We start from the raw sequence: 27093 nt of genomic DNA, 5'->3' as shown, positions 1-27093 counted from the left end.
TGAGTTCATTTGGGAGTAGCCTAACCACCAACACCCTATCCAGACGCTTTGTGCTCATGACGTTGTTTGATCTGGGAGGAGTGCCTGTACGTTTAGGTATTTTGGTTTGCTTTGGTTTCAGCTCCAGCAGAGCACATGGATTGTCCAGTTATCACCTGTTGGCACCCACCTGCGTTTGGGGTTTGGCTATTGTTGGCCCTGGTGATCTGTCATTCTGTTTGTGCTGGTGTTCCGTGCCATTCCCTACTCCTGTCCCGTGCGCCAACTGAATACCCGTTCCTCTGCTTTTTAAATTAAATATATATATATATATATATATATATATATATATATATATATATATATATATATATATATTGTGCTCTCCAGCTCTCTCTCTCTGAGTGATGGTGACCTCCTGTGTTTCAGAAAAGGTCTTGGTTAAAAGTTAACATTCACAAGCACCAACCTTAACTTCATTGAAATTTTTCCCACAGACTTTTTTGGGGTCAATTTTTAGCAGTGATTATACGTAGACTTGTCAGCAGGATAATCCATGTATGCACGTTCCTAAAATTAATACATTTGTGGCATGGTTGGGGAGAAGTGTGGTAGAAATTATATTACACTCGGAAAGGACCTGACCTGTTATCACGGGGTGCATGCTGTGTTAGTCGTGGGTAACCATTCATGGAGCAGGACGGAGCGGATGTTTGGTCAGACACAACAGCGGAGCGGCTTCTGTGCATCTGAGAAGTGCAGGAGACCCTGTGCTCGCGGTAGCAGTGGCAGGAAACAGGTGAATGAGGCCTATAGAGCAAGTGAGTGGCATAGGATGCTCCTGTTAAAAATCCCCAAGAAGGTCCCATTTGTGTGCTTGGTCCTTTCTGCCTCATATGTTCTCTTGTCTGAAGTGACTCCCTTCTGTGGTCTTCTCATCACACCCGGGTAGACATGTCCATGACGAGTCGCAATTTTCTGAGGGATTTGAGTAGTGAGTATGTTGATAGGGGGCGAGTCTCTTTAAGAGGCTGCCGTGCTGGACATTGCACGGTCATGCAGATTTACTTAGCCACAGGTGTTTTTAATGGGAAGTGGAAAGATCAAATGAGAGATTTGGGGCACATGAGGAATGACTTGATGATGTTACAAAAAGGGAATGTACTTGAAAAGGTAGGGAACCAGGCCTTGAGTGAATTGTTCCACATTTTGTCATCTTGCCTCTTGGCAAAGGCCTAAAACTGGGTGTTTTGAACTATGTGAAAGAATCAGACTCTGACCTCCTTGGCTTTGACTCCTGGCTTTCCAAATTGCCACTGTCTGCCCCTGCGGCAGTTGCTTGCTATTCTCCGTATATGTGGACTGGCATCGACTGAAGTGTTTGTTGAGGGCTTTGCTCACCTTGTATGTAGACTTGCTCATGATTCCGAAGAACGCAGCTGCCATCAAGTCGATTCCAGCTCCTAGTGACCCTGTCGGACCGAGAAGGACTGCCTCTGTGGGTTTCTGAGACTGTGCTCTTTACGAGAGTAGGAAGTCTCATCGTTTTCCTGCAGAAGTGGCTTCCAGCTGCTGAATTTGAGGTTAGCCCAGGCCAATGTGTGATCAATCTCCAGGGCTCCTTAGACCAGCTCGGGGTGGGTAATTTTTCTAATGATTCTAGTAGTTATCTCTCACATATCTCTTGTTTTTGAGAGCTTTATGAAGGCTGTACACCATGAATGATGCTAAGTCAAGTGTATCCCGTTCTTTTGACTGCATTGTTCTCGAGGCAATGGGGGTCAGGTGGGGAGGGAATGTTCAAGGCAGTGATGTTACTTTTTGCGCAGCAAATCGACAGTTTGTTCCAGGTTTTGGAGTGGCCGAGTTCAGCCACTAGTCAAGGTCTTAGAAAAGCCTCTTGTAGTGCTCAGGCCCCTCCACTAAGGCTGGACATCCACATAAGGATGGACATGTCAACAACTGCTTTGGGGGCCGAGTCCTTGCTGGGAATGAGGGCTTCCTGCTTATGTTCTGTGTGAAGCCACTCGCCACGTAAGCCACCGCAGAGACACATAGAGCTCAGCTTCCATCTCCATTTGTGCATTTGTCACACAACTTCAGTGTAGTCAAAGCCAAATAATAAAACCTCACAAGATGGCAGCGCTTCCCTCTGAAACCATTGGTCTGTGGGCTGGAGCCAGCTCAGAAATGTGTGAGCTGATTGGAAAATGAACCATTCCTTCAGCTTCAAATGATACCAAGAGGCACAGCTGTCAACCTGGGAGAAGGCCCTTTTCAGCCACCAGTCTGGTTGGTGTTGCAGGGAAGCACTGAGCTCCAAGCCTTGCGGACTGTGTTACCTTACACCCTCGGTGCACATTTGCTTCTATGTAGAGAAGGCAGGCGGCTCTCTGGTAAGCATTTGTTAAAACAAGAGCTGGTGATGCTTGGTGTAAGTCCCTGAAGCTCATTCTGTCCGGCAAGAAAGAGGTACTGGTCAGCGTTGTGAAGATAAGGCGCATTGAAGGTGGTTGGAGAGCCTGTTGGTATTTCCAGTAGTAGAGAAAAAAATGATTGATGATGATCTGATGATGACCAAGATCATTTTAGGAACAAATGTGTAGGTTGGGTAACAGGGCATTGTAGTATTGTTTCCATTATCCAGAAATGGCCAAGGGAGGAGCACTCCTGGACAGGAGACCTGTCTTACCACTCTCAGATCATCATCATCTGGAACTATGTTTCTAGCTTGTTTCAGCAATTAGCTCTACGGTCCTGTGTAAGGCCTCTAACTTTTGATTCTGAGAGGTGGTTAGAATAGGTTAGGATACATTCCATTATCATGTGTTAACTTTACAGCATGAAGAAATTATTACTGAGTGTGTCTCATGTACAGGGTTAGGTACCAGTCAGATCACTCAGGATGACAGTGCCTATGACTGTGTGTTCCCAGGAAAATTACTTTCCAAGAGCATCTGGCTGCTTATCCCCAACTGAAATGCAGGGCCTGGCTATCCACTTCTTGGGTAGAAACCTATCATCCCTTTTCAGCCCCTATAACACTTGTTATGCCCATCAGGAAAAGTAGTTTCTTGCTCCAACTACTAAGCAATTGTAGGAAGGCACCAGTCCTGGGCGGAGAGTGGTTTCCACAAGAATACTTGAGTGTTCGGGCTGGAATCACAGAAGAGTTTATTTTAATAAATGCAAATCAAATGTCAGTAGCAATTCACATAACAGCCAAAATTGGTCTCTCCTGCTAATCTTTAACCAAGGAATCTGTGTGTATGTATGTATGCATGGATGTATGTATGTGACACATCAGTTAACACAGTGGCTGTTGAGTTGCTTATAATTCATATGTGACTCTGGACGTGTCAGAGTAGAGCTGCACCTTTGTCTCCCTAGACTTTAACCTTCAACCTTTGTATGTGTGAACTCTTTGTACCATTCAAGGACCCCAGTGGGTACAGTACAGTTCCTCAACATTCCTTCCAAAGAGGTTTTTTTATGGAGCTCACCAGTTTCAGAAGACGGTGTTTGTTGAAATATGATATTTAACAGAATCATACAGATTTTTTAATTAAACATTTTATTAGGGGCTCATACAACTCTTATCACAATCCATACATGTACATACATCAATTGTATAAAGTACATTTGTACATTTGTACATTCTTTGCCCTAATCATTTTCAAAGCATTTGCTCTCCATTTAAGCCCTTTGCATCAGGCCCTCTTTTTTCCCCCTCCCTCCCCGCTCCCCTCTCCCTCATGAGCCCTTGATAATTTATAGATTGTTATTTTGTCATATCTTGCCCTATCCGGCGTCTCCCTTCACCCACTTCTCTGTTGTCCATCCCCCAGGGAGGAGATCACATGTAGATCCTTGTAATCGGTTCCCGCTTTCCAACCCACTCACCCTCTACTCTCCCAGTATCGCCCCTCATACCCCTGGTCCTGAAGGTATCATCCACCCTGGATTCCCTGTGCCTCCAGCTCCTATATGCACCAGTGTACAACCTCTGCTTTATCCAGTCTTGCAAGGTTGAATTCGGATCATGGTAGTTGTGGGGGGAGGAAGCATCCAGATTTTCTTATTGTCACTTGGAACAGGAAGTTCCAGTTTACGGGTCAGTTCTGACTCATGACCTGATAGAGTAGACTAGAACTGCAACTGGGGGTTTACATGAATAGATATCTTTACACGAATAGAAAGCCTCATCTTTCTCCCAAATAGCAGCTGGTGGTTTTGAACTGGTGGTTACTCAGTGTGTATCCCCCTACACCACCAGGGCTCTTAAGTTAAAGTACCTAACTAAATCAAAGTCACTGCCATCGAGTCAATTCTGACTCATGGCAGCCCCTGTGAGTTTCTGAGACTGTCAGTTTTTCATGGGAGTAGAAAGTCTCATCTCTCCCATGGAAATGTTGGGAGAAGGATGAATGCACAGAAAACAAGGTGTGGATGGCTGGTTCCCAATACGGTGCTGGCCTTGGCCAGAAGTCCTGATGGGGCTGAGTTCGTGAAGCAAGCCTAGAGCACAGACTGGTGGTTGGAACCTGACTTTACCTGCAACTAGAACCTGAGGAAAGCCTTGGGAGCCCCAGAAAGGGCTGGCGCAACCAGGGCTTACACAGGAAGAGCGATGCAGGGGTGCCACGCATCTCAGAGAACCTGGACCTCTGAAGCAGGCACCCCTGGCTCTGTGTCCATAGCCATCTTCCCTGGGGTCAGAGACCTGACCCAACAGAACCTGGTGCAGCCTGATACCCCTGTCAGACGTTTGACTTCGCTTAGCACACGGCAGACAGAGCTCTCATGCTCTATTGTGTAACTCAACAGAAACGGATTTGTCTATAAAACGCGTACTCTGAAATGACACGAGCATAGGTCCTTCCAATGAAGTTATCTCTTGGGTTAGAATCATAGTTGGGTGTCGCAGCTCTTCAGCATGTTCAAAATCCTTTTACTTGTGCAGATCCTCAAACGACCTGAATAGTAGAGCCTTTAGGTAATCTTTACCTGGAAACAACACCGCGATCCAAATGCTGTTTTGCAGATTCAGTAACTCCTAGGTTACAATTGACCATCATAGGGGCCACTTATAATTTCCCTCTTATTGTTACGGGAATTTCCCCTCACTTTGACACCATTCAAGCAACAAATTCTTTACATCAATACCTTCACTTGCTACAAACATGCCTTTTAAGTTGTCAAGAGGCTCTGAGAGGCCAGTGAGGCCAAGTAAGAACCCTGTGTACCTTCCTTGCTCCTACCTCTGAAATCTTTTAGGAGCTGATCTTATCAGTAACCTTGGGGACTACCTCTATCCAAACACATTCATATTCTCTCTCTCTCTCTCTCTCTCTCTCTCTCTCTCTCTCTCTCTCTCTCTCTCTCTCTCTCTCTCTCTCTCTCTCTCTCAGTGAGTTAGAATAGAGGAATTAATAAATTAGTTTGGAATGAATTTGGCCCTGACATTTCTTCAGTGGCTCCATTGTGGTCCTTTGTGGTGGAGAACTATGGAAGAGTTAGTTGGTAGCATTGGCCACATATTGAATATTCTTCCAGTGTGTTTGCCCTGGGGAAGACATGGAAACACTAGAAGAAACCTCTGTTTCTCAGTGTGACTAACTCTGTTGGAAAAAGGACAATTCTCAGAAGACTTTCAAAACAACATGTCTTTGGACGCCCAGCTTGAGTGGTTGTTGTATAAGGACCAAGAAGCAATCACTTGGATGAGCTTACCACATTTCTCCCCTGGACGTGGAGCTGAGTATGGATGGGCCAGGAGCTTGCATAGATAGGTATGCTCAATGACGAGATAGGCCCTAGCTAACAAATGCCTTTTTCCTCAACATTTTTTTTTTGAATACCACCTACATTTTTAATAATCTTTGGGGGAGTTCTGATTTTCCTGTTGCAGCAAGTGACTATTTGAAATGTTCCTAGAGAGAGATAAGAACTTGTTTCTAGAGCAGTAATTTGTGGAGGGCCGCGTAGGCTTATACTGCAGGCTCCTGACCAGCTAAGCATGCCCCAGACTGATTGCCTGAGGCCACTTGGCATAATGGCTGGGAACAAACTCTGCTCTTCTGCTTGCGGCCGTGATCTTGGGTGCTCACTGTGATTGCGTTTTTTGAATAGTGGCGGTTACTACTGCTGAGTTGGCCTCATAAGTTTTTAAAATTGTTTTATTGGGGGCTCGTACAATTCTTATCACTATCCATCCATACATCCATTGCGTCAAGAACATATGTACATTTGTTGCCATCATCATTCTCAAAACATTTGCCTTCTACTTGAGCCCTTAATATCTGCTGCTCATTTTCTCCCTCCCTCCCCACTGCCCCCTACCTCATGAACCCTTCATCATTCATAAATTATTATTTTGTCATATATTACACTGTCCGACATCTCCCCCCTTTCTACCCCACATTCTCTCCACCTTCCAGGCATCGCCACTCTCACCACTGGTCCTGAAGGAGTCATCTGTCCTGGATTCCCTGTGTTTCCAGTTACTATCTGTACCAGTGTACATCCTCTGATCTAGCCAGATTTGTAAGGTAGAATTGGGATCATGATAGTGGGGAGGAGGAAGTATTTAAGAACTAGAGGAAAGTTATGTGTTTCATCGTTGCTACCCTGCAGCATGACTGGCTCATCTCCTCCCCACAGCCCTTCAGTAAGGGGTGTCCGGTTGGCTACCAATGGGCTTTGAGTCTCCACTGTGCACTCATCCACATTTTCAATGATTTTTTTCAAGGATTTTTTGTTCCTTGATGTTTGATACCTGATCCCTTCGACAGCTCGTGGTCACACAGGCTGGTGTTTTTCCTCCATGTGTGCTTTGTTACTTCCGAGCTAGATGGCCACTTGTTTATCTTCAAGCCTTTAAGACCCCAGATGCTATATCTTTTGATAGCCTGGCACCGCCAGCTTTCTTCACCACATTTGCTTATGCACACATTTTTCTTCAGCAATCGTGTGGGGAGGTGTGCATCCTGGAATGCCAATTTAATAGAACAAAGTGTTCTTGCTTTGAGTAAATGCTTGAGTGGAGGCCCAATGTCCATCTGCTGCCTTAATACTAAACCTATAAGTATATGCACATAGATCTGTTTCCCCATACTCATGTACATATATTTACATATGTACATTCCAGTCTTTGGACTCTATAAATACCTTTGTCACCTAGTTATTTGCTCTAGTTCCTTTTACTTTCCTCTTGTCCCACTATCATGCTCAGCCTTCATTTGGGTTTCAGTAATTCCTCTAGGTTACCTTGCCCTTGCTGAATCCAGGTCACTCACACCCTCCTTGCTACTGATTTTGGATCACCTACTGCTCCCCTGTCCCTGGGTGTGTCAGCACCACCTCCTTACCTCCTCCTCTCACTCTCCCGTGTCCCCCCGGAACCATTGGTCCCGTTGTTTTCTCCTCCAGACTATTCATCCAGTCTATCTTATCTAGATAGATCTGTAGAGATAATACTATGCACCAAAAATCAAGTCATAGCAAGATAGGCAATGAGTGAGAACACAGCTATGACAGTAAAAAGGGGAATCGTTTACCCATAGAAGAATAAGTCAATTAAAAGAAAAAAATTTTAAATACAAAGAAAAACCTGTAAATAGATCTATGTCTGATTTTTGATCTCTAGGTGTGTGCTTTAGTCAGGTCCAATGGGGTACCATGCTTTGGCCCCAGAGACTGTCCTTTGTACCCCCTCGTGGGCTCCCTGCTCTGCGCCCACTGTTGCTGTGTCGCACGCTTTTAGTGGTTTGCCTCGGTGTCACAGGGTCAGTCTGGGCCAGTCCCAGCCTGGAGTCTCCAGTGTTGTCCCCATTAGGGCCCTGGGCCATCAAGAGACAGTGTGTCTCAGTGGGATCAGCCATATTGTCCACTCTGTCAATTGGCTGTTCAGAGTGGGGATATCATCCTCCAGGCCTGATGGGCCAGGATGTGCTCCACTCTCTCTTCCTCCCCCTTCTTTGCTCTGATCAGACATGCCCCTCTCCCCTAGCTGCAGCTTCAGTGTTGTCCTCTCAAGTAAATTCTTCTGGGGGGAGGGGCAGTTGTCCATGTAGCTGGTAATGGGGGCCGAGCCCTCAGGCCCCTCCACTGGCTCACCACTCCTTGCCACACTGCAGTTGCCTGGCATTGGCTTTATATCTGGTCCCTCTTTCCCTGTGGAGATACAAACAATATCCTCCTCTTGGGTGGGTCACTGCCCTATTCCCCCATCATGCACCTTCCCCCCCCCCTTTCCCCTTTCCTCCCTCCACCCCCATTTTAGTTGGCTACCGTGTGTACCCCTGGATTTGGTCTGGTCCCTGCCATACTATCTGGACCTCACCCCTAGAGTGTTTGTATACAGTAGCTTTTTCCCATAAGTATTTTTAAAAGTTTTATTGGCACTTAATCCACACATCACACAATTCAACAGTTCAGTCATATCATGAAGAGCTGTACAATCATTATTACCATCGATTTTAGAACACCTCCCCCAACTTTTAAAATGAGTTGTGTAATCATCCGTTCTCCTGTTCCCTCCTGCCTCCCACATACTTTGTTTGCTCCCCCAACCCCCTCACCACCCCTATCTCCCTTAAAAGCCCTTGCATCAATTTGTACTTCATAAACTGCAAAACCCAGTAGAAACAATAAAAAAGGAGCAAAATAAAGTGCTATGGATAAAATAATATTAATAATACAAAGATTAAAATAGTAAGAAAGAAAAGACTACTGTGGATATTTAAAAGGCCAGGGAAGAAATTTCTGTCATGGGACTAGCAAGAAATAGTTGCATATAGAAGAGTTTCAGGTTGGGTCAAGAGGGTGGTCAACTGAATGAGTACCAAGTTAGATCCAGTATAATCATGCTTACAGTGATCCCTACCTGATAGTAAAGTTATGTGAGACCTTGCTTATAGCTAGTGGGGGATCTGCCAGTGGCTTAATCTGGTTAGATAGCATGCAAATGGATTTGAAGTGCCCGATGGTGTTTTTATGTGTGCTGGCCGCCGGGCCTTTCTTCTAGTTCACCTTAGTCTGGAAGCTCCACTGAGACGTGGTCAGCAGCGTAGCAGCTGACAGTTGTCCACTGTTAGATGCTAGGCGGCTGTGTATAAGGTGCCCTGCCCAGCATGGAACCTGGGTCTCCTGCCTGGAAAGTACCTACTTGGATCACACAGCTGAATTGTGCCACAGATCCACTTTTTACTGTCAGGGAAGCTCGAGGGTTTCCAAGACTGTATGTTTTTACAGCCGACAGCCTCATCTTTCTCCCGCTCAGCAGCTGGTGGGGTTTGAACGGCTGATCTTCTGGGTAGCCGCCCAGGGCATAACCCATGACGCCCAGGGCTCCTCCTCAGAAGAAATCATAGGACTGTCTTCTTCATGGGGGTTGTGAGCGAGCCTTCAGTTGCTGAGCTGACTAGTTCTCTTGGATGGGAAGCACGGCAAGTAACTGCTAGTATCCCGAACACAGCCCTTGGGACCAGAGGGTGCGGAAGCCTATCTTGTAATTGCAGCAGAACCCCTGAACGGCTCTGTTTCAAGTGCCTGGTACTCAGAGGGAGGGCTAACTGAGTCATCTGTTTTTCTGTTACTGTTGTAACATGTTGCCCTTGCAGACAGATGAGTTATGTCCCGTCTTTCATTATCCTGACTGTATTCCTCTAACAGTGCTTCCTCGTGCCCACTGAAGCACCAGCTTCCAATTGGATACTGTCTGATTCAGTGATTCCTTACGGTGGTTTTGGTAGTTAAAGGAAAAGCAATTCTCTCTTTAATTGCCCCCAAAGACTTTCCAAGACCCTGGGGCGGTAGGCGGGCACACGTGATGCTTGCATCTCTGGGCCATCCATGCCCATCTCTCTTCATTCAGCATCTTTGTGGGCTCAGAAACCATCTTTCAGTGCCAGAAAACATGCCTCCTGGTCCATGGTTGCCTTAATGCTCTGACCTTTATAGGCTCATAAAGGTCTTGTGAACTTTTAAACGTAGTATCAAACATTATTAGAAATGTGTTTAAGTGGCAAATGTATCTTAAGTGTGTTGTACTGTTGTCCTTCTATAGAGGAGGAACAAAATTTAATTTACTTTCAAGATGTCATTTTTAGATTTTTTGGTACTCTCTTTAGAACTCAGGTGAGAGACTTCACTGTGTGAGCTGGGGTGCATGCAGGCGGCCCTTATGGGGTTCCCTCGTGCGCTGCGGCTTGATGCTGGCCATAGTGTGAGTGCAGTTAGTATTACGGGGTTCTGCTGACCTCAGCCATGCCTCTGTGATTGTCCTAGTCCCTTAGTGGATGAGGTACCTTAGTCAGCAGAGCTGTTTTGTGCCCAGGGCACATGGGTTACAGCACTCCCAATAGCGGCATTAAAATCGGTTTGCACTGCTGGGACAGGTTGGCAGACACTCCATTGTTTTCAGGCAGGAGTGACTCAGAGTTGAACCGGCTCCAGGGAGCAAATACCGCTTTGTACTGTAACCAGGATTGCATGCCGCCCATTGAGGGAGCCTGTGTCTTCCCCCAGCTGGGACCCCGGGCATGTGACACGACTGAGTTTCAGTTGATGTCATTTTGGGGTTAGTCCAGGGGCTGGATTTCTGCGCTAGCAGACATCACAGGCTCCTCTCTCTGATGGCTGTTTTTATTTTGTGAGCCCTATTTGCTCAGGTCAGACACTGAGTAATCCCGTGAGATCACAGACCTGTTGTCAACTGCCTCCATGCCAGAAATTCTGTTTTTTTTTTTTTTTTGCTGGCCTAAACACAAAAACAGAAACAAACCAGGCTTACCTCCTGGCGTGTGGACCAGGTGTCTCTATTAGCACTGGAAAATCAGCAATATAGGAGAGAGAGCGACAGAAATTGATGGGCTGGTCTTGTCAGCTAGGTTTAAAAAAACTGGAACATTCTTTGCCACCCCACAACATGGGTTTTTCTCTATATTTCAGGTTGCAGCATCTTTTAAAACAATAAGCCTTTAAAAATATTTGGGTAACTTTTTTCTCAAAAGACCGTAATGTGAAAAAAGAATGTAATGTGTATTATATACTGAGACTACCTGAGCGATTCCTGATGTGGAGTTAAGGGAGGCTGCTAGTTTGTAACTAGGGTGTTGGGGTGACTCTGCACGTGGTCTGGGGAGCTAGAAATCAGAGCCATGGGTCCAAATTCCCGAGAGCCCATGTGTGCATGGAGGCCTTAAAGTTGCTGGGACAGCCATTCCTAGATTGCTGGGTGGTGTCCTGGGGAAGTTTGCTGGGATCTTACAGAGGCGACAGGGAACTTTGGAAGGTGAACTTCTCCCTCAGTGTAGCTTGCCCGACCTTTCAAGTGATTGCAGCACTACTGTTCTTTAGCTTTTTTATTAACTCCCTCACTGGGGGCCAATTTTACCTTTATAGGGCCAATGTGACCCCAAATCAAATGGCTTGCCTTTGGATTTAAAGATTTTTGCATGCTGTGGTGTGAAAACACTTGTCTAAAAGCCATTTAACTTTTAGAATATGTGTATACAAATCAATGTATTTGTCTCTGTTCATTAATGTAAGGCTATTAGAACAATAGACTGTCGTAAGGTGGTTCAAAGCAATGAATGTGAGCTCTCCCCCTTAAAGAAAGTAGTCCAATTATCTTAATTGGGGACAATACGAGGAGGACTTTTTCTACATCCCACTTTCTCTTTCTGTCTTACGTTCACAGGGTTTAGTCTTTCTCTGTGAGTGAGCTCCCACCCCCACCCCACTTTCCCCTTTCCTTTCCAAACTCAAGACTCTTCTCAAGAATCTAACAAATTAAGATAAAGGGCAATTACTTGGAGGGGGTAAAACTGACAGGTTCCCACGACACTTAAAAATTAATGAGCTGCTGAGTACAAAATATACCTTGTCTTTGCTCCGGTTGTTTTTGCCCAAATTGCACCCTCCTTGCCCCCGTCACATTTAGCACATGATTTGACTTTTGGGCTATGTTTGCCATTTGATATGTGGTTGCAGATGGTAGATTTACGAGAAAGCCCTCATCTTTATTTGCAAGTCAAAGATCTTTTGATTCCTTCTTAAATGCGTATTTGGCCCTCTTAGCTTCACCAACTTTCTGTGGTAGTGGGTGTTGCTGAGGTTCACGGAAGAGCAGTTGTTTTGTCTTAAAGGCCCATCCCTCACTTGCGTGCCCCCCCCCCCCCTTCTCATCTGTAGGGCTTGGCTATCCAAAGCTTTCTCCACCTGGGGAGAGCAGGGTGGTGGTTCTAAACCCTTAAAAACCTTACTGGAGACCCAGAGAGCTGTGTTCCCTGCTGCAGGTCGTCATGCTGATGAGGGAGCTGGGATGGAAGGTTGGGGTTAGTTTGCTTGGTTTGTTTTTCAGATCAGAAAAGCGTTGATCCTTAAACACAGTGCTGTTTTTCTCTCTTAAAAATGTATTTTCTTTTGTGTCAAGTTCAGTGACACTGCAGGTTGTGCCGGAATTCGACACTCACTCTCCTATCTTGAAAGTATTCCTCCCTCAGGAATGGAAATCTTAACACACACACACACCACACCACACCACCCTACACCCCACCCCACCCCACCCCATCCCACCCCAGTCTCCTCTCTGGTCCTTTGTCACTTTGATCCCTGATGGATAGTTCTTTGAAAAGCACAGTGCTCAAGCTGGGCATTCTTTGCTAATCCATCTAACCTGTCATTTGTGTTTAAGAAAACTCCAGAGAGTGTTTCAGATCGAAGGTACCTCAGCTACCTCACCCTGCCCTCTGCGGTTCCTTGGTAAGGGAGCACCTGATTGTTGCTGTGCTGGCCACACTTGGAAATCTGGGGTGACCCTAACTCATAGACATTTTTCAGTACTCACTAAACCCCTCTCTCAGTTCATTTGCTCTCCCTACAGCCCCTGTGTGGCCAACAAGCTAGATACTATTTATTATCAGCTCTATTTTACCAATGGGGAACCACAGCTGGGGCATGTCACCAGCCTAAGATTCAGATGCTTGGCAAATGTGAATGTTGGTAGGTAGATCACCCGAGGGAGAGCCCAAGGATCTCTGCAGCCTGCGGCGTAAGTGCTGTGAGAGTCAGCACAAGGGCTCCTTCCTCAGAGCCTCTGGAAAACATCGGAGCCAGTCCCTGGGCCGGGTCACATGTTGGGCTGATAACTGCAAGGTCAGCAGCTGCTTGGCAGCCCAAAGACGAGATTTTATGCTCCCATAAAGATTTCCAGCTGTGGAAACGCACAGGGCCTGTTGTACCATCTCACAGGGTTGCTATGAGTCAGAATCGACACAATGGCTGTGCAGCGCCCATCTGTCCTTAGTGGTGATCCCGAAAGGGCTTTTGTGAATGTGTGGTGTTGTTAGCAATATTGGCACCTTTAAAATTAAAACTAAGGATTACTTTAAAGTACTTCCTTAAAGTAGCACACAAACCTGTTATGAGTTATATATTTTTTATGAAAATTGAGTAGTTTTCAAAGAGACCAGCCTTGTCATTCTCAGCTTCCTGCAAAGTACCATTAGAGTGGAGATAATGTGAAGAAATGGGTCTCAGGCAAGTAAGTCAAACTCAAACAGTGGCTTTTTCTTAAAGGTTAGCCAAACCCATGTTCACGATGTTCCCATGCGCTTGATATTCCAAATCCATGGTGTGTCTTGCTCTGTGAAAGGATCTTTTTTACAAAGCTCCATGCCTGATTCTGTTGGGCATCTGGAAAGAATGTGTGTTTGAATTTACGGGCCCGATGGTCCTGTTGGGTAAGCCATAGGCTACTCTGGTCACAGTTCAAACCACCAGCTGTCACCGGGAGAAAGATGAAGGTACACGGAAACGATATATAAGTTTCTTATGATGGGAGTGGGTTTAAGGCCTTGGGTTTTGCTAATGCATCTGCAGTTGTACCTTTAGAAAAATAGACCAACGCCTAACATAATGCACTCATTTATTCGACTGTGCACTGAAAGGGGTTTCCAGGCAGAGCTGGGCCACCAATGGCACATTCAGCTACAGGACATTGTCTTTGCCCATTAGAGGTCACTTCTTGTTTGCCTCAAGTCTTCCTGGTTCTAGGCAGCCTCCAGTTTTTGTGTTTTTAATCATGTTATTGCTTTTCAAACTGTGAATCAGGCATGTGTGTTTGGGGTGGTGGTGGTGGTGGTATTAAATTTCAGACCATCAATTCTACATTCAACATGAGACTACTCGCTGACCCCCGATTCCTCCTCTCCCCAAGGGCTACTCTTTATCTCTCTGCAGGGTCTGCTCTGTTGTGTCTGGCTTCTGCCACACGCCGGGTGTTCAGGGTAATGGAAGGTGTGGTCGTTTTAAAAGCTGCCTAATCATACTCCGTTTTGATGGAGTACTATTTGGGTTGTGTCCATCATGTGGCTACATTGCATTTGATTGATCCATTCATCATTTGGACATTGGGAGTTGCTTCTTCATTGGGGCTGTGCTCTGACCCTGTGGGTGGATGCTTTGACTTCTAGGGTATGTCATTAGGACTGCCATTATTGGGCCAACTAGCACCTCTCTTTTGCATCTTTTCAGGAGTAACCAGACACCCCGTCCGCTCCACATACCCGCAACATCTGTGGGTTTCTTTTTCTGGTTCTAGCCATTGGGCGGGGGGGGGGGGGTCGCATTTAGCTTTGGACTGACCACACTTGCACCACCAGTGCCCAGGGAAATGGCAATAATGTCGTTGTGCTAGGATGAAGACATGCGGATCTAGCGGTTCCCTCCAAAGGGACACTTGGTCCTCAAGTGTCAGCAGTCACTCGTCACTGCAGTAGAAGGTTCAGGGCTGTGGGAGTTGGTCTTGGGGTGCTTGTCTCTTTGTTTGGGCAGCAGAGTGGCAGTGCCATGAAGAGGATCTTGGGTGGTAGTGGGGAACACTGGGGCCAGCAGTGACACTGCTGGGGCTTTTTTAAAAGGTGGCTTCCAATGAGGATCCTGGCAGATGATTCGAAAATACGAGAGTCATGATTAGTGTTAACGCTAGTGATTGCCTGGCTCTGAGGAGCCCTGGTGGCATAGTGCATTACTAGTTGGGCTACTAACCAGAAGGTCAGCAGTTTGAAACCACTAACCACTCCTCAGGAGAAAGATGAGGCTTTCTGCTCCCATAAGTAGCTACAGTCTAGGAAAACCCACAAGGTCATTCTCCCTCTCGTGTAGGGTCACTCTGAGTCGGCAGTGAGTTTGGGTTTTAAGCAGTAATGGTGCTAGTGCAGGCCAGTCACACGACTGGCTTTAAATCCCTCCTCCTAGGAAGAGCTAGAGGCGGAAGGAGGGATGATGCCGCAGTCATGTCTCAGCATTTGGCTCCTAAAATGACCTTGCAAGTGAGCATCTGATTCTCACTCTACAGATGAGAAAGCCGAGTATTAAGGCTGGAAATAAACTGCAAGTAACAGTGTGTGAAAGGAATCAAATGGAATGGTCTTGTTTTTTTAAGCAAACTGGTGTTCCCTCAACAAAACGGAAGTGTGGAATATAGGAGACTAACAACCAAGAAGCTCCTTCCTTTCAACAAAGGAGCTGTGTTCCCTGCTGTGGAAACGAGGTGGACAGTCGCGAGTTGGCTGGACTCCTCCCCTTGGCTTGATTGTGAAGCACACGGAGGCTCCGACTTCTTGTGGAGGAAGCCAGTGCAGGTCCTGTTAGCTTGGGTGTCATTAAAGGTTTCTAACCATGTGTAGCTATTAGATTCAGAACAAATGCCAGCCGTTGGAAGCTCTCTGCTTTCAAACACAGGAACGTAGACCATCTTTTTGCGTGACATGGCCTTCTGCTCTGTGTGGGAATGTAATGTGGCATTACAGGTGCTGGGGCTGCACACCAGCAGAGCCCTCGGATGAAACATTGAATCATAGAAACAGCATCAGGAAATGGTTAGAAGGGCACTCAGGAGAGTGTTCTTACGTGGCTTCCAAGATCCAGTAAAGTTTTCAAAGCACGAGGCAGGGACTTTAGCACCATAGCAAATATAAATGCAGGTGACGGAGTAAGAGGCGATGTGTGCAACAACATACTGCAGAAAGAAACTCCCAGACACTGGTCACAACTCCCTGGAGTCCGTGAACAGTAACCCATGCTTAATGTGCTTTGCTGTAAGAGGTTCAACTCCACCAAGGGCCCTCATAAAAAAACCCTGCTGACCTGTCTCCAAACAATTCCACCCTTGGCAAGCTGGAGCACAGTCTTGGCACTCTCACTCAGTGGGGGTCATCCTGGAGCTCAAAGAACAGGTAGCACAGTAGAGCACGCTGTCTGTGTGGTCTCCGCCCCTTTGTCCTTATGTTGTGGTCTTCAGGTTGGGTAAAACCACACACTGCACCCCCACCTCTCGACTCTAGATGCTTACCCTGCTGATTTACCCTGTGCTCCCATGTGTGCCCTGGCCTTGTGACAGCGCTGTGTCCCTGAGTGTGATCTCTCTCGCTGTACAGAATGCTGCTGAACCGTCTCAGGAGTGCTGGAGCTGATTTAAAAAGGGGGTTTCCATGGCATCAGCCAAGGCTGGGAGTTCCCTGGAGAGATTGTCTCTCCAGGCTTAGGATGAGGAGGCCCTCTGCATTGTTGCAATAGTGGGGTTTGGATCTGGACTTTCCTGGGGAATGTCCGGTCCTCCGTGCTTGGCCAGCATGCTTTCTCTCTCTGAGCCTGCTTGTATTAGGAGCCTGGGTTCTGTGCTGCCAGTGGCAGTGACAGCCACACACTAACACAGTGACTTTACGCTTGCGTGTTCTTCCCCTACAGTGTTCAATGGCTCCACCAGGTCATCGCGAGAGAAGGAGCCCGTCCAGAAACACAAGAGCAAAGAAGCCACTCCCGGGAAGGAGAAGCACAGCGACCACCGGGCGGACAGCCGCAGGGAGCCTGCCTCTGCGACCCACCCCCCCACAGCCCCCTCCTCGGGCTCCTCTGCCAAGGGGCTCGCTGCTAACCACCATCACCCCCCTCTGCATCGGTCGGCTCAGGACTTAAGGAAACAGGTAGGACCAGCCCTGCCAGGGACCAAGTGGTGACTTGGCAGGGGCCAGAGGGCCTGTGTGCCCACAAGCTGGCTGTCACCTCCCATTGGCCAGTTAACTTGGGGTTTGGGAAGCCAGCCTGATGCTCAGGGTGAGAATAGGTGCTGGGGACAAGTCTGCCCTCTGAGTACCATACTGCAGTCATGCCCTCTGAGTACCATACTACAGTCATACCCTCTGAGTACCATACTGCAGTCATACCCTCTGAGTACCATACTGCAGTCATGCCCTCTGAGTACCGTACTACAGTCATGCCCTCTGAGTAACGTACTGCAGTCATGCCCTCTGAGTACCGTACTGCAGTCATGCCCTCTGAGTAACGTACTGCAGTCATGCCCTCTGAGTAACGTACTGCAGTCATGCCCTCTGAGTACCATACTATAGTCACACTCCAGGTTTTGCCGTGGACAGGAAGAGCAGACATGGAACTTGGTTTCCTTCACCATCCCTTCTCCCACCCTCCAGGTGCCAGTGACTTTGTAGAGTAATGGGAAGCATTCCCTCTCTCTGCGGACAGATTCAGGGTTAGGCATTGTCAGGGGTCCCTCATGGGATATGGACCACATTCTCGTGAATGTGACAGTTTTAACTGGGCCAAGGACACTCCCAGAACCTTTGCATGGTCGCTGCACTGTTCAGCAGCCCCCCCCCCCACCCCCAGTGACTGCTGAGTCAGTGCTCAGGTGCACCCAGGGTGCAAAGCAGGCAATGGGCAACAAGTCCCATGGTAACAGGAGCCCTCACCGTGCCATGACTCTGGCTCCTCAGGTCTTGGGGGGGGGGGGGGATTAGTGAGGCTCAATGGGGTGCCATCCTGTTGAGTTGCCCAGTGCTGTAACTATGCTTTATAGGAAAGGCCCTGGTGATTACACAGTGGGCTGCTAACTACAAGGTCTGCAGTTTGAAACCACCAGCAGGAGGAGAAACCGGGGTGGGGAGGACTTCCTACTCCCATAAAGAGTTAGTCTCAGAAACTCGCAGGGTCAGCTCTGCCCAGCCACAGAGTATCAATGTGGACTGGGTGGCAGGGGGCGGAGCTGGGTTTGGGGAATCTTTGCAGGCCCAGATGGCTGAGTTTTTTCCCCCCGGGGCAGCTGGCCAGGCTCAGATCAAGCAACCTGTCTGTACTAAACTGTTGCAGCCCCAGGACTTCTGAGCAATCCCTAGCAGGGACTTTAGCATTTAAAAATGTCCGTGGAAGAAATAGGAGAGCGTGATTCTCACATAAATCTGGGGCGCATTGAGGGATTCATGCATATGTTTGTTTGACAGGCAGTTCTTTCTTATTCTTGGTAACGTTAGGGGAATTCTCCTTGTCTACATAGTTTTTCTTTTCACAGATAGGTGGATATGAGTATGCATACAATTATTTGTTAGACTTTAGCTTTTCTTTATTTAAGGGAGTTTAGTTTTTCCACAAACTTTTTGAAGCCCCCTTGGGTGCTTTTGCACACCTCGCTGTGTTCCACCATCCTAGGTAGCCTCGCATTCTCTCTGCAGTGTGGAGTAACAAGGCCACTGCTCGGAAGTCCAGGCTTGGCCGTGGTCCCAGAGAGAACAGCCAGGGGTGATGGTGGGTCTAACCAGGGTCCCGGATCATTTGTCCCCTGTCACAGTGCACTGAAAGCCACAGGTGCGGACACCCTGTCTGATGTGACTACCATTTTCCCAGTCCTCAGCTGTGCAGGACTCTTCTGCAGAGGTGTTTGCTTATGTAAGAAAGCAAAGTGAATAGGTGACAGAAAGACAGACCGTAATGTGTTAGTCTGAAACATCCAGAGACACTCTGATGTGAGCCCATCTGTCCAACTCTTCAGACTCACACAACACATGCAATGACACCGAAAACAGGAAGATCACAGGCCAGTGGGTGGAGAGTCTTATGGAAGCATCTCAGCGCTTGCGTGGCTCTCCATGTGGCTTCGCCAGGTCCGAGCAGAGACACCCAGTCAGTCTGCCTTTTCCATGTGGCCCCCGTGGGCTCATTTCCCCAGGCTGATCTGGTGTGACAGTGCAGTGGGGCCATCAGGGAGCAGTGGAAGGTGGTCTTGTCAAGCTGCAGCATCTTCCCTCCCGAGAGCCATATGGAGCAGGTGCAGGCCGACACAGCCGCTAGGGCATGTGGTGGTGCACTGGGCGGGTGCACGTTTCTTGGTATGTGAGGGCATGGGGTGGACTATTCATGACACACCTCTAACAATAATGGCATTGCTGTTGCGCCCCCCCCCCCCCCCCCCAGCCTCACCATCCCTCAGTTTCGGAGTGGACTGTTAGGATCTGTGCAGTGTTCACTGGCCACTTTTCGGGAGCTGATCACCAGGCCTGCCTTAACAGGTTCACACTAGCCTGGCCCGGCTGCTCCCCCAAAACCCTCCCCGGCTTCATGGTGACTCGTGCCTCCACTGACACATGGGTGCTAGCTGTGTGTGAGGCATTGGCTGGGAGTGGATCCAGGTTCCCCACACGGGAGGTACAAGCCCCACTCTTGTGTCTACTAACAGCAGCCCTGGAGTAGTCTCAGTGGGGCATGGCCCTGTCGACAGAGGTGATGGGGTAGGTGGGCTTTTGTTTTCTTTTGGGCGGCCCTGGATCTGCTCACTTGTTCTTTCTACTGCCCCGCAGCCCAGCTGAGAATACTGCTGCACTCACCTGGGCAGGCAGCCTGCAGCTGCTGCGTTTGAGGGGTTCAATCTTCCTCCCAAAAATCTACGGGGTGCCGTGCTCAGATGATTCTGTCAGAGAATATGGAACCTTTCATTTTAAGTTCTGGAAAAGGGAAAATGTGAATGTCCAAGAGAGGGAGGTGTCAGAAAATGGCATGAGCTGTGGATGGTGAAGCCGCTTTCTCACATTCTGCTTGTGGTTTGAGTGGCATGCATCTGCCAAGGCATGGTGTTACGTTGCTTGGTGTGGAAGCTGGCATTTTAACAAGAGCTCAGCTTTGGCGCCCGCCTTTAAGGCAAGGGAATGTTGACTTGCATTGCCCTCATTAGTAATGAGGGTGATGCTGAAGGAACGCTGGTGGTGCTGGGGGTTAGGCTTTGGGATGCCAACTATAAGGTTAGCAGTTCAAACCCAGCAACCCCTCCGAGGGAGAGCGATGAGGCTGTCTGCCCAAGTAGATTTGTAGTTTGAGAAACCTTATATTGTGTCGCAATGAGTCGGAATTGACTCATTGGGGGTGGGCTCTCCTTTTTTTTTTTCCCCAGGAGTGGTGGTAGGGGCAGGTATCATGCTAATGGCTGACACATTCAGCTGCTAACCAAAAAGTTGAAGGTTGGAATCCAACTTGAGGCCCCTTAGGCCAGTGACCGAATACGAGGAATCCCACCAAGAAACCATTTCTGCTCTGATGTGCAGGGAGTTGTCAATGCGTGTGGTTGCCTCAATAATCTTTACCTACTGGTTCTTACTCTTGTCTGAAGGAAGGGGCCTGCCACACCACGAAGACGTCCCCCCCCCCCCAGCGGAGTCTTCATTTTAGGCTCCTTTGTTCTTGAATGCACAGTTTTGAAGCCTGACGGGAAACGACAAAGAAGTAAAGCTGTAACGCAGCTGTAACTCTTTCCCTGGGTGTCACTCGCTGTGCTCCTGTCCAGAGGAAGGCCAGCACCGTTCAGCTCAACGGCGCCCTCTTGTGGGACAAGATCACGACAACTACCAATGGCCGAACCCTGAACTGAGCAACAATCATGGGTGACCAAAACATTTTCACTTAGTCAACTGGAAACACTTTCAAGTCATTTCTCACCTTCTGTTCTGTCTTGGAAATGTGGGACTCCCCCCACCTTTTGTGTATGTTATTATATGGTATGGCCAGAAGCAGTGAAGGTTTGAAAGTATTTCATAGTCTTAAAGTGAGTACATCATGTTTTTTGTTTTTCCCCTTTTTTAAAATTAGGGGCTCATACAACACTTATCACAATCCATACATACATCAATTGTGTAAAGCACATTTGTACATTCATTGACCTCATCATTCTCAAAACATTTGTTTTCCATTTAAACCCCTGTCATCGGGTCTTCATTCCCCCCCCCCTCCCTCATGAGTCCTTGATAATTTATAAATTATTATTTTGTCATATCTTTCCCTGTCCGACAGCTCCCTTCACCCCCTTTTCTGCTGCCCCTCACCCAGGGAGGAGGTCACATGCAGATCCTTGTAATTGGTTCCCCCTTTCCAACCCACCTTCCCTCTACTGTTCCAGTATTGCCACTCACACCACTGGTCCTGGAGGGATCATCCACCCTGGATTCCCTGTGATTCCAGTTCCTATCTGTACCAGTGTACATCCTCTGGCTCTGGTCTAGCCATACTTGCAAGGTAGAATTTGGATCATGATAGTAGAGGGGGATAGGGGAGGAAGCATTTAGGAACTAGAGGAAAGTTGTATTTTTCATCATTGCTACACTGCACCCTGACTGGCTCATCTCCTCCCTAAGATCCTTCTGTAAGGGGGGGTGTACACTGACCTACAAATGGGCTTTGGGTCTCCACTCCTCACTCCTCACTCATTTAGTATGGTAATACTTTTTGCTCTGATGATGCCTGATACCTGATCCCTTTGGCACCTCATGATTCACAGGCTGGTGTGCTTCTTCCATGTGGGCTTTGTTGCTTCTCAGCTAAATGGCCCCTTGTTTACCTTCAAGCCTTTAAGACCCCAGATGCTGTATCTTTTCATAGCCGGGCACCATCAGCTTTCTTTGCCACATTTGCTGATGTACCCGTTTGTCTTCAGTGATCGTATCATGGAGGTGAGCACACTATAATATGATTTTTTTGTTCCTTGATGCCTGATAACCGATTGCTTCGGCACCTTGTGATCGCACAGGCTGGTGAGCGCATGGTTTTTAAAGTTTCTCCTGCCCAAAAGTCAAGACTGCAAGCCTCCAGCATGCTTGGGTCTACAGTGACTCTGTGCATTCCTATAATGCCTGCAAGAATTTGAGACTGTTTGAGACCTTGCCCTCACCATCTACAGAGCAAGGTTATAGAAACTTAAGATATTCAAGAAGATTCAAAAAGGAATGCTGGATAGCCTCCTGGGTTCATATTCTTCTTCTTTATCCCTTTTCTGCACAGAAAACCAAAATAAAATTCAACTAACATTGAGTCATTTCTGACTCATAGTGAGCCCATAAGACAGGAGATGAGCTGCCCAAAACTGTCACTCTCTATAGGAGTAGAAAGCCCCATCTTTCTTCCTAGGTACAGGACACAGACCTTGCAATTAGCAGCCCAACAAGTAACCACTATTGTCACTAAGCTTCTACTCTTACACAGAAAGGGCAGTGTTATTTTCCTGGGAGACTGGGAACTAGTTTGGTTGAATAGCGGTCTTGAAAAATCTCCCTCATCCTCCCACATTAAATAATTGGAATCTATTGTCCTTCTGTAACCAGCGGGGTTTCTGCTCCTACTTTTATCTCTCCTTTCTGTGGAACAGAGAGTAGCCACACTGGGGAGGTGGGGGCTGGCTGTAAGGAACGGTCTGTTTCTAGACATCTGTGGTCGGGGCATTCTGGATCAGGCCCAAAGGGAGGACCAGAGGCAGGCGCCTGGCTGAATGATGCTTTTTGATTGCTCAGTCCCTTCAGAGGACTGATGGCTGTAGAACCTGATGGCTGTCTGCCTGGTGCGTGGTTGTGGGCCTAGGGGGAACACTGCAGGCTTCCTGGAGTGGGGTGCGGCGCAGAGTATATAAAGTGGATTACAAAGCCAGAAATCCTCTCCAGGGCTGTGAGAAATTAAACAAAAGCACCCAGCTCAATGCCAACAAGTCTATTCTGCCTCATTTCTGAGCCTGGGAAAGGAGCAAGTGTATGTGAAGTCCCAATTGAGTGACATAATATTTTGGAGCATTGGAGACTTCCGTGCAAAGTCCCTGTATTCCAATTCTCCATTGAATTAGCCTGGCTTCTCTCTCAGGAGCCCAGGGGAAGCCACTGGACCCACCGTAGCCCTGCAGAGCTGTGTGGTCGGCCGTGCCAGGGGCCTGGGGTGGAGTGGACATGGCGTGTGTGGTTTCGTTGGACACACCAGGGGCTGGGAACTTATGAGCAAGGTAAGGAAGTGCTTTCCTTTGAGACAAGGCCAGGCCAAGAGTGGCCTCTTGCTGTTGGAGGGGGTGTTTGTCAGGTGGGTCCTGGACGTTTTCCCTAACCTTGTGGAATGGGTTTGGCCAACCCTGCCTTTAAAGGTGGTGCATGCACGGCTCTGGGGGCAGACTTGTTCCTCTGTTGGCTATGTCTTGGCCCCCACTAGTAGGCATAGAACTTGGGCAAGTGGTGGAGGCTGTGAGATTCAGACAGAGTCCGTGACAGGTACCCTTCCCCCATCTTTGCAGCTCCTCTGCAGTCTGTGAGCTCGTGCCGGCCCTGGGTTGAGGGAAGATGTGTTTAGTATACAAGCTTGTGGTGTGGATGGGCATGTACAAATTTGGGTTGGATACTTGTAAAAATGACTGTTACAATGGTAGTGGGTGGAGGGCATTCCACTTTCTGGCAGGATGAACTAATGGGCTGAAGTTCTTGGGAATAAGCAGGAAGGAGCAGCAGTGGATCCTTCTGTCTTTGAAGATAGGGAACTCCACCACTCAGAGCCACCACCTCCAGGATTTAGCCTGAAGCTCAGTGCCCCCACGAAACTGGGTGGATGGATCCCAGGACCCTGCTCTCTCCTAAATGAGAGAATATTGGAACCCGAGATTCTGGCTCCCCACTCTCCTGAAACTCCTGGCAATCTTACAGGGCAGAGCATGACAGCTCCTCAGGGTTAACCTCATTTTTCTCCTGTGGCGCACCTGGTGGATTTGAATTACCAACCTGTGCTTAGCTACCCCGTGCTCAACTCCACAGTATTACCAGAGCTTCTTTGAATGTCTTTGGGGAGCTTGCAAAAATATAGGCCCCCAGTTTCTACCCTCTCCAAATGGATTCAGGATTTGGGGCATGAGACTGATGTCAGGGGACACATTTTTCAAGAGTTTCCTCAGAGAAGCACTGAGCAAATCCTTGGCAGCTATTGGGAGCTGGCAACTTGGATGGGGCAGTGACAGCAGAGGGTGCAGTGTGCAGATCGGGACATGGAGTAGTAGGATCTGGCTGGACCTGGAGGGTTCAAAGTTTGGAAACTGGTGTGTGTGGGGGTGGGGGGGGAAGGGTTCTTGTCAACCATGGAGAATGCTGCTCTTGAATCCTGGAGCCCCTTGAAGTCTCTACCTTTCTCTGCTTTGGTGATGGATTTGGGGGTGGGGGGCATAATGCATGGCCGGAATCAAGAAGTGATTGAAAGAATAGTTCAAAGTTAGAGGTGTTTGCACTCTGCTCCACACCTTGTACCCACTCTTCCCGGGCAGCTGTCTCTGCCCCTAGCACTGGTTTAAACCTTTGCAAACATCAGCCCTGGGTGTATTCCTACCCATTCAAGCATCTTCATGGGGCATACGATCCCCACTGTGCTGGGGTGTGGGGCTGGCATAACAGCCCGCAAACAAGGTGAGTCTGGTTCACCTGATGCCTTGGATTGCAGCACGGGCCATGGCGTGACTGAATTGGTTATGATGGGTGTCATCTAGCGAAATTGGGTCCCAGCCATAGCTCCGTCTCCTTCCAGAACTACAGCCACTCTGTGGGGGGGGGGGGGTCAGTGTTTCCAGTGGGCGGAGCCTTGTAGGCGTGGCTCCTCCCAGACCTGCAGAGTGAGACTCCAGCAAGCACCCTGGGGGCCCTAAGGAGGCCTGTGTGTGGGAAGCAGGTTCTTCACTCTCCTCCTCATCAGAGCTGTGTGCTGAGCGTCATCTTGGGCGGGGACAGCCCATGTCCGAGTGGCCCAAGGCCAGTGGCAGAGCAGGGACAGACACCACGCGAGCCCCACTGCCCAGCAGTGAATGAATGCATTCCCGACGTCAGCTAGCACCCTGTGACCTGGAGGTGTGTGTCAGGTCGGAGATGCAGCCAAAGCGTGCAAACCTCCCAGGGTTGCCCCTCTTGGGCAGAGGGGGCCCCGGGTGTTTACTTCATGGAAGAGGTGGAGTGTGTCTCGGTCCTGTCGGATGAGGGTGTCTGTTGGGCCGACCTCACAGGCAGGCAGACACACATGTGGACATCAGCAGCTCCATCCCTGACCTTGGAGTGAATGTGGCAGGGCCCAGCTACAGCACATGGCTGCCCCCTCCACTGCGGTGGTTTTTTCCTGTCCCTTGAGCTTACTGGCAGTGGGTTTCTGTGGGCAAATTATTCTGTACGTGGACACCGAAAGGACAGAAGATAAGCTAGGACCTTGTAGTGATAAACTCCTAACCCTGCCACGAGAGGCAGAGTTTTCATCTTAAAACTTCAAATTTCTCCGAAGAGCCACGGGAGCAAGTACACGTTTTCACACAGTGTCCTCCAGTAACCCTGGCGGGAAGCGCTGTGTCGTCCAGGCGTTCTTTGTGGGAAGACAGGCAGGTGTGCGATAGCACTGGGGAACGGCTCAGTCCCCCCCCCCCCACTCCCCGGCATGCATGGAAGGCTGCGGCCGCCCCTGCATGGTGGGATCTTTCCAGTCGGCGCTAACTCTGCTTCCCCCCACCCCTCCTGCCGCCTCCCAGGTTTCTAAGGTAAATGGAGTCACTCGAATGTCATCGCTGGGTGCAAGTGCAAGCAGTGCCAAAAAGATGCGAGAAGTCAGACCGTCACCGTCCAAAACTGTGAAGTACACTGCAACGGTGACTAAGGGGACAGTCACGTACACCAAAGCCAAGAGAGAACTGGTCAAGGAAACCAAACCCAATCACCACAAGCCCAGTTCAGCTGCCAACCACACAATCTCAGGGAGAACTGAAAGTAGCAATGCAAAAACTCGCAAACAGGTGCTACCCCTCGGAGGGGCGTCCAAGGCTGCCACACCCCCCGCCGTCAATGGCGTCAAGGTCAGCGGCAGGTTGAACCCAAAGTCATGCACTAAGGAGGTGGCGGGGCGGCAGCTGAGGGAGGGGCTGCGGAATTCCAAGAGGAGACTGGAAGAGGCACAGCAGGCGGAGAAGCCACAGTCGCCCCCCAAGAAGATGAAAGGGGCGGCTGGTGCTGTTGAAGCCCCCGGCCGGAAGGCAGCCCCGCTTCCGGCCCCAGAGAAGCCTCTGCTGAACGGACACGTAAAGAAGGACGTGCCCGAGAGAAGTTTGGAACGGAACCGGCCCAAGCGGGCCACGGCCGGGAAGAGCACGCCGGGCAAGCAAGCACATGGCAAGACGGAAAGCGCCTCCTGTGAAAATCGCTCTACCTCGCAGACCGAGCCCTTGCACAAGCCCCCAGAGGCGGCGGCGGCGGCAGCTGCAGCAGCAGCAGCAGCGGCGGCGGCGGCGGCAGCAGCCACAGCAGCAGCAGCCACAGCAGCAGCGGGCAAGCACGAAAAGGGCTGCGGCAAGTCCGGGTGGGCGGCCATGGACGAGATCCCTGTGCTCAGGCCCTCCGCCAAGGAGTTCCACGACCCGCTCATCTACATCGAGTCGGTGCGCCCTCAGGTGGAGCGGTTCGGCATGTGCAGGGTGATCCCACCCCCGGACTGGCGGCCTGAGTGCAAGCTCAACGACGAGATGCGTTTCGTGACGCAGATCCAGCACATCCACAAACTGGGCCGGCGCTGGGGCCCCAACGTGCAGCGGCTGGCCTGTATCAAGAAGCACCTCAAATCTCAGGGCATCACCATGGACGAGCTCCCGCTCATAGGTAAGGCTGCCAGGGACCACGCCCCAGGGGAGGGGCTACGTGGGAGCAGGGGCCAGGCGACAACCAATTACCTAGGGCCGCCCCAGGCAAAGTACCTTGGCATGGGAGGCCCACAAAAGCAGGGAGGTTTTCTTTGTTGGTCCGTTTTGGTTTTGCCATCCCACGGCTCAGGAGGCGGGGGTTTCCTGGTCAGTGGTGGCTCCTTCTGAGGCCCTGAGAGAGAATGTGTTCACAGCCACTCTACCCGATACTGTCATTGAGTGCCAGGCATTCCACGACTCATGGATGCGGTACTCCGGACCCAGGCCTCAGTGCCCTGTCTGCATGTCTGCCGACTTCTTGCTGTCTCACCTTCGTGCCTCACTCCTGA

At 49.2% G+C, this 27093-nt stretch overlaps 1 protein-coding gene and 1 non-coding gene across 3 annotated transcripts in view; both read left to right on the top strand.

Moving 5' to 3' along the window:
* JARID2 (jumonji and AT-rich interaction domain containing 2) overlaps positions 1–27093 on the top strand; it is a 264620-nt gene that overhangs the window by 217040 nt on the left and 20487 nt on the right. For both annotated transcript variants that reach the window (XM_075532448.1, XM_075532447.1), the window contains 2 exons: positions 16735–16970; positions 25607–26723. In XM_075532448.1, coding sequence (XP_075388563.1) covers positions 16735–16970; positions 25607–26723 — 1353 coding nt within the window. The remainder of the gene's footprint in view (positions 1–16734; positions 16971–25606; positions 26724–27093) is intronic.
* LOC142437774 (small nucleolar RNA SNORA9) lies at positions 21893–22022 on the top strand. Its single transcript, XR_012782295.1, has one exon. It is a non-coding gene; the product is annotated as a small nucleolar RNA SNORA9 (small nucleolar RNA).

The sequence above is a fragment of the Tenrec ecaudatus genome, chromosome 1 (genome assembly GCF_050624435.1).
Source record: "Tenrec ecaudatus isolate mTenEca1 chromosome 1, mTenEca1.hap1, whole genome shotgun sequence".
NCBI lineage: Eukaryota > Metazoa > Chordata > Mammalia > Afrosoricida > Tenrecidae > Tenrec > Tenrec ecaudatus.
The sequence above is the reverse complement of the archived record's forward strand: the minus strand, read 5'-3'. Positions and strand labels throughout refer to the sequence as shown.